At 34.2% G+C, this 7,347-nt stretch overlaps 1 protein-coding gene across 2 annotated transcripts in view; it reads left to right on the top strand.

Moving 5' to 3' along the window:
- Positions 1,922-7,347, top strand: part of LOC109825245 (UPF0160 protein MYG1, mitochondrial-like) — a 27,002-nt gene continuing 21,576 nt past the window's right edge. Inside the window, exons 1-4 of one of the 2 annotated variants that reach the window (XR_002242942.1) lie at positions 1,922-2,126; positions 3,839-3,937; positions 5,336-5,527; positions 5,703-5,822. Coding sequence is in view for 1 of the 2 variants with exons in the window: in XM_020392048.1 (XP_020247637.1) it covers positions 3,848-3,937; positions 5,336-5,527; positions 5,703-5,822 (402 nt within the window). In the remaining variant the exon portion in view is untranslated. The remainder of the gene's footprint in view (positions 2,127-3,838; positions 3,938-5,335; positions 5,528-5,702; positions 5,823-7,347) is intronic. The other variant, XM_020392048.1, reaches the window with a different exon arrangement.

The raw sequence follows: 7,347 nt of genomic DNA, 5'->3' as shown, positions 1-7,347 counted from the left end.
GCTAGATGAGTTTAGAAATACTTCTCTAAAGATGACAAGAGAGAAGGAGAAGAATGAATGCTCAAACACCAAGGATGATCTCCACTTGCTCTTGTGAAATTTGCTCCACAAACCAAACTCTTGTAAATGCTTAAAAGCTTTTTAAACAAACACTAAACCCTTAAACAAAACTTGTAAACCTCTTAAAAACTTTTCTCTTGTTAGGTGGGAGAGGTAAATGCAATGAGGTATTTATAACAACCCAAGACATCAGCCAAAACCCCAAGAAAATGACAAAAACAGCCCCAATAGTCGTTATTGTTCAACGGTCATATTTATAAGTCGACTTGCATTCGACTTAGTATAAGTCGACTTGAAAATTCACATGAGTCGACTTTCCAGATAAAAATAACACATAAAAATCAGCACATAAGTCGACTTGGAAAAAGACATAAGTCGACTTGGTCTAAGTCGACTTAACAGTTCGAATAAGTCGACTTGACAGAGAGTTTTTGCACATTCCAGAACATTTCATAAGTCGACTTGTCAACTCTGATAAGTCGACTTATAAACGTGCACAAGTACTGTACATGCTGAAAATCTGATTTTAAAAGTGCCTTTAAAAATAACAAATAAATTCCAAAAATTATGAAACTTTGGAAAATGTTTATAAACATGATAATAAACATGTTATAAAAAGAATTTTTGGAATTGCACTTCCTAAAAGTGAAAACTCATCATTTTATAAAACTAGTCCAAAACATGAAAAGTAAACTTACATGTATTTGACATAAACCATGTTTTGAAACTTTGTAAAATGATTTTATAGACTTAATAAAATATGTATAAACTGATATTGAAGTCTATAAACTAATAAAACAATATCTTATCAAAAACACTTATATTTTGATAAAATCAACAAATACGTGTGTGTGATTAATATGAGCTTAAAGTATTAACACACAAGTATAAAAACCTAAACTAAATATACCCAAGCTTGTGATCTTCAACGAAGCTCTATCTTGGTACACTTGCGGATGAAGCTTGACTTGGATCTTTAACATGAATTGCAAGGCTTCAACCACTACTCCGCCAACCTCCATTGGATATGATCGTGAATGCGCAATTCCATCAATCCTCCAACATATTGTTTGTCTAGAATACCTAATAAGAAACATAAACACTAGACAAACAATATTAGGAATTGTTTGTAATCATCAAAACAAGATTAGAAGATATAGGCTCATAACATGAGACCTAACAACATTCAGTTAATGTGTGATGGGAGGATCATTCTACATGGTTTCTATGCATGCAATGAAGAAGCCAATGGATGAACCAGTTAAGATGAGTTGTAGGGTAGTTAAGGAAGCAACACTTGCTAGGATTACCTGAATGAACATTGATTATGCAGTGGCAGTAAGAAATATATATGATAGTGAGAAGACGACTATTAATGGAGATTGTTAGATTTAGGCAAATAAGGAGCTAAGCATTACCAAATATTGATAGATTCACTACCACTTATACGTGATATGAGATTATACCCTACTATATTTAAACATACCCTACTATATTCAACATAGATAAATGGAAGAATGGTCATAACCGTTTAATAAATTTTAGGTTGATTGAGTTGGTTTTCGGTCAGCTGTAGGCAAGCCCAACATAAATATTTTTTGGGTTAATTTAGATATTACTAAATTGCTACTTCGTACTGGCATAATTTATTTATGGAAAAATGAGTTACAATATTTTTTCCTATAAGGTATTAAGCTAATTGTTGATTTCTTTCTCTAATGGTGGACGTTCACTATGCACAAATTATTACATCGTTTGTTCAGATCTAATTTCCAAGTAAAATATAAAATTTATTTTACATTAAAAACTTGACCGCTTTGTTTTCTACATGTGTTTTTATGCAGATCTTGATATGACATGTTAGAGTTATGCAATGTTAATTAGTCACTGTGACCTCTTATTGAGAAAATTATTTCCAGATATTGGATACACTGGATGCTGTTCTTGATGTTGGTGGTGTATATGATCCTGATCGTGATCGTTATGATCATCACCAGAAAGGCTTTACTGAGGTTCTTGAGCATGGATTCAACACCAAGCTAAGCAGCGCTGGACTTGTATATAAGGTAGAATAATGGTGGTCTCAGGTATATAAATCATATCACTAATGGGATTTGATTGTTTATGGTGTCTGTATTTGCAGTTAGCTCAATCAAATGGTTATGACTAGCTGAAATTCTTACTTTGAATAACGCCAGGTTTGTTAATGGAATTGAAAATGAATGGAAGTATAACTTTGATAATAGTTGATCTCATTATGATTTTTGCTTTCTATCTCTTTTTTCATATGAAACTATCTTAATTTGGTGGCAAACCTTCTTATGAGCTTTGACTTGCTGAAAGCCATGAATAGGCTAGAAATTTCCTTACCTACTTTCCTTGTGATGGTTCAATGGAAAATTGCTGTATGTTAACAGGGCATAAGGATATGTTTTTGACATTAGGGAGCTAGTGCAAGTTCAGCTATTTTCAGTTATCTTAGATAACACATTTCTAGGTAAGTTAACTTCCTCCAAATCGTTAATGGGAGTTAACATTCCTTTGTTAATTGATATTTGGCTATCGTGTACCGCACACTCTACTTTCAATTTAAAATGACGAACTTTCTTGTAATTACCCAAATCTCCTCCCTTATTGTTTATTTTATAGAAGTGAAATAAAACAAAATTTTAAAATAATTTATTAGATACTTTCTGTACGGGTATTGTTGGGTTTCCTTTAAAATTTTGCACTAATTTCTTACTAAATCTAGTCTTGCTGCCTTCAAATTCTGAAGCTCTTTGATCGTCTCTGTTACACAAGCACTTGAACAATGACACTGTTATGATGATCAAGTTACTCAAACGACAAGTTAAGCAAAAGCAATAGGGAAATCTCTCTAGATCTGCTTAGAGTGATATGGCAGTCGTACCTACCCATTATACTAATTGAAGCGGGTCTGATGTTTGATGGCACTGCAAGTTGACAGACAAACTGCTTAATTACTTAGTTGTATCTATTGCAATTATATTTCTAAAGAAGTTTTCACTATTGTATAGCAAACGCCATCCGTGGTATTCTTTATCTGCTTTTGAACCATTTACTATCAGGGACCATTAAAAAGGATTTAACTTGTAGGTGACATGTTAAAGTAATTCACACCAAAGGTTCCATCTTCCTCACCATCTAGTGTCAAGCAAGATAGAGGGGATCTGCATTACCACCTGAAGAAAGATAGAGATCTATTGTGCACTTGTACTCAAGGCTGGTCTACTTGATAGAGAAACTTGTATTGTCCTCACAGGCATTTTAAGCAATATCAATATGTTTTCCCTTTTTCCCGAAATAATTTGAAGTCCTGACTTGATGGCCATATTATTGTGATAGCTTATGTAGAGCTGGTCAGTCAGTCAGTAGGTTACTGCCTACTGGAATTACACTCATGAAAACGGACTATCTTCTTGTGTTATAAACTTCTGTAATATACATGCTGCCTGAAATGTTTCAGTAGAAGCATCTATCTTGATACTGACGAAGCTGTCATATGACATGCAGTGCTTTCTTCACCTGTTGTACACTCGATAATCATTCATTGGAAGTTCTTAGAATGCTAGCTTTCTTGGAAATACATGTTGGAACAACTAATTATTGGAAGCATGATTTCTTATCAGCCACTTCCTGCAAATAATCTGTTGTAATTTCTTGTTTCAACATAAAGCATTTATATTGGAACATGCATATTGGAACCTGTTGTAAGTTCTTGTGTAGTAATCTGTTACTGTATGTCTGTCGTACTTAGCATTATGGGATGGAGATAATTGCAAAGGAGCTTCAGCTTGACGAAGGACATCAAGATGTTCTACGCCTGTATCTTGCTGTTTATAAAAGCTTTGTTGAGGTATTCATTTTGAAAGCTTTTTAAATCTTGAAATAACTGACTTTTCAAGTTGTTTTAGTATTAAAATTACACATACTTAAACCAAAATTCCTTGTTTATTCCTTAATGGAGGACGACTCCTTGGTTGCATGTGTTCAAAGTTCAAACTGCACTGTGAATACTTCTTTTTAACCACCAGCTGGCTTTTAAGTTTATGGAAGCCTTTTTGTTCATGGATTTTTAGCTGGAAAGCTAGTCCTGAGTTATTTTACCCTCAAAATTACAGCATTCTTTCAAATTTACCCATACCCTCACTTTTGAGAATGAAATTGAAATATTCTGGTAAAATAGATATTTTTTTTTCAAATCACTAAACTATCTCTAGTGAAGGTAATTAAACCTTAAAATAATTAATATTAATATTATTAAACTGCTATTAATATTTTTTTAAAATTAATTATTTTAAGTTTAGTTAACCTAAGAAAGTATATTTTAGTCATTTCATTGGTAGTTAATTATTTTAACACAAAATCTATTTTATTCCTTAAAAGTTTTTTTGGGGCGGAAGGGTGGGGGGTGGAGGGTTGGATTTAAACTAAATGATGAATGTAACTTGCGGGAGGTTAAAATGGAAATTGTGATGCTTTGGAGGGTAATTATCTCCTTTTCATCAAGTAAACATGAAGAAATGAATAAGAAAGCATGCAAGTTTTTGGTGAAACTGGTATTTATATATCCAGGAGTCCAGCCGTATTTTATATAAGAGACTTCCATTATAGATTTTGTAATATTCACTATTCTAATTTGACTAATGAAGAGGTACTCATCTAACTTGCTAGCAGATTTTAGTTTTTTGAACCGCTAAACTGTTATATTATTAAACGATTGTCAAAGGTCCCTGCTACTACAAGCCTACACCAAAATTCTGAAGTTCTGATGAGGGTTGACCAGTTGAGGGTTGTAATTTTATAATCTAATATGACCCGCAGGTCTACCACTCAATAGGTAGTTTGCAGCGCTAGTGATACGAGATTCATTGGTAGGAATAGTTGCTATTGAGGTCCACGGTTCAAGAATGGGCTACACCCATTGTATTAAAAAAAAAGAAAAAAGATAGGAGGTTGATGCTTATAATTTTAGTTAGTCTCAAGTATGGGCTCGCTTGGAACCATTGAAAAAGCCTCATATTTCTTTGAGTTATCCTATTGCATGTATTCTATAGGGAGGTCTGTTATTTGTGTAGTGTTACATTATGTTGTTATATTTTTATATAAACTGATAGATTGTTGTTATTTACTGCTTCAAGTTTCAAAATCAGTTGAATGCTCAAGGAAATCATAATGTGCTATTGCCTTAAGTGCATATTTGATGACTGTACTGTTCTTGTTAGTTAACGAGTGATGCTTGTTACCTTTTTAGGCAATCGATGCCATTGACAATGGAGTTAATCAGTATGACACAGATCAGCCGCCAAGGTATGTAAGTAAAACAAATTTGTCTTCAAGAGTTGGGCGCCTTAACCTGGACTGGATGGATCCTGATCAATCATCTGAGAAAGAAAATGCAGCCTTTCATAAAGCAATGGCTCTTGCTGGAACTGAATTTTTGGAGGTTGTACTTTCTTATGTGGCTGCCATAAAGATACAATTCAATCTTTTATGAAGCTATGAGTTAATTTTCCCCCCATTTAGCGCAGAAGTTTCAACTGTGCAATCTCACTAAAACGATCAGAAAGAAATCTTCAGAATAATTATACGTGACAATTTTATTGTTCAAATATTTCCAGAGTGTTCGTTATTATGCAAAGTCTTGGTTACCTGCACGATCCATTGTTATGGAGTGTCTTGCATCAAGAGGAGACATTGACCCTAGTGGAGAAATCATGGCTCTGAATAAAGATTGCCCTGTAAGTTTTGACTTAATTTCCAGTTTCCCAATTTTTTTTCTTTTTATCACTAGTAGTTGTCTCTCCTTTTGAGTTTTATGCTTATGCATTCATATTTCTATCTTTATTCTCAAAAATATCGCTCTCATTTTGACTAAAAAGTAAATTGATGATCTCCTTCATGGATGGTCTCATAAATTGATCTCTATCGAGTAATCAAATTTGGCCTGCTAATCTAAACATTCGGTCAGAGTGTCACTTTGCTTTCTGCAAAATTGAAATTTGCAATTTTCTAAACGTATTCAGGAGATTGTGGTTCATGATTGTTCACTAGAAATACATTCTAGAAATAATGTTGTGCCTGCCGGCAGCATGTAGATCAGCTCAGAAATGTTAGGAAGTGTTTCCCTCTCATGCTAACTCTAGCGAGAAAGTTAAGCAAGAAAAATAACTTCGTCTAGTGGACTAAAAGCTTTTATTAATATGAAATTGGGCCAATTACAGATATGAAATCTAGCTATTAGCTAAGGAACAAAGAATTGAAATAACACAATTGTTGAACAAATTAAAGAAGAATCATTCAATCTTAAGATTTAGGCTTTCGTCAAGGCTGCCTGTGCTCTTTTCTAGCTGCAGATGATGAAATTTAACAAGCCTCCCTATTCTGTGGGACAGCCTCCTGGTCAAGTGACATGCTGGCTTTCTTTAATACATAACTGACCCAGTTTGCAGGGACTTGGTTCATCTTCTTGAATATCTTTGCTCACTAAGTTGGACAAGTTCTCAGTGAGGTTAAGTTACCTTATTGAATATCTTTACTCCCCCTTGAGTTTGTCCGTGCCTCAAAGTCAAGGTAAGGATAATGTTTGCGGAGTCCAATATAGCTCCCAAGCTGCAAAACTATGCTCGAGCCTTCTCAATTTTTTGAAATTTTGGACAAAAAGGGGCCTAAATTCAACTATGCTCGAGCGTAACCAGACTTAAGTTAGATGTCTATATGGTTATAGGTAATTGTGTACTTAAAGCTGCATAAAATCTATTAATGCAAGTATCAGACCCTCTATGTTAATCTACTCAATCAATGTTTAATCCTACTCTGGAGCTGGGATTGAGCTGGGATTGGGCTGGGATTGGAGGGGTTAATGACGCATACCGTGTTGCTCTATCTGCATTCTCAAGTTAGGGTGTTGGTTAAACATATTTACTAATATATGTGATGAGGACATCCAGTCACGTGCACGGGACTTTCGCCGTGTTTATCAGCGTAGGAGACGCCGTATCTCAGCCGTGCATCAGATCGCAGGGATATGGTTCTGATATTTAGATTTTGTAGTATTTTCCAGTTAGTAGTTAATTTCAGATTTGAATTGTTGTTAGTTATTTAGTTTGTTATTGGATAAGGTTAAGAGAGATTTGATTGAGATTTCAAAATCTGTAATATTCTCTATATAAACCTTGTTGTAATCAGAATTAAGATTATTGAAGAATTGAATTAAAATCGTTTACCTGATCTGTTGACGGTGTGAAACCTCGTGGTCAAGGGTGT

This window comes from Asparagus officinalis, chromosome 10 (assembly GCF_001876935.1).
Source record: "Asparagus officinalis chromosome 10, Aspof.V1, whole genome shotgun sequence".
NCBI lineage: Eukaryota > Viridiplantae > Streptophyta > Magnoliopsida > Asparagales > Asparagaceae > Asparagus > Asparagus officinalis.
This window is presented reverse-complemented; position numbering and strand designations above follow the sequence as displayed.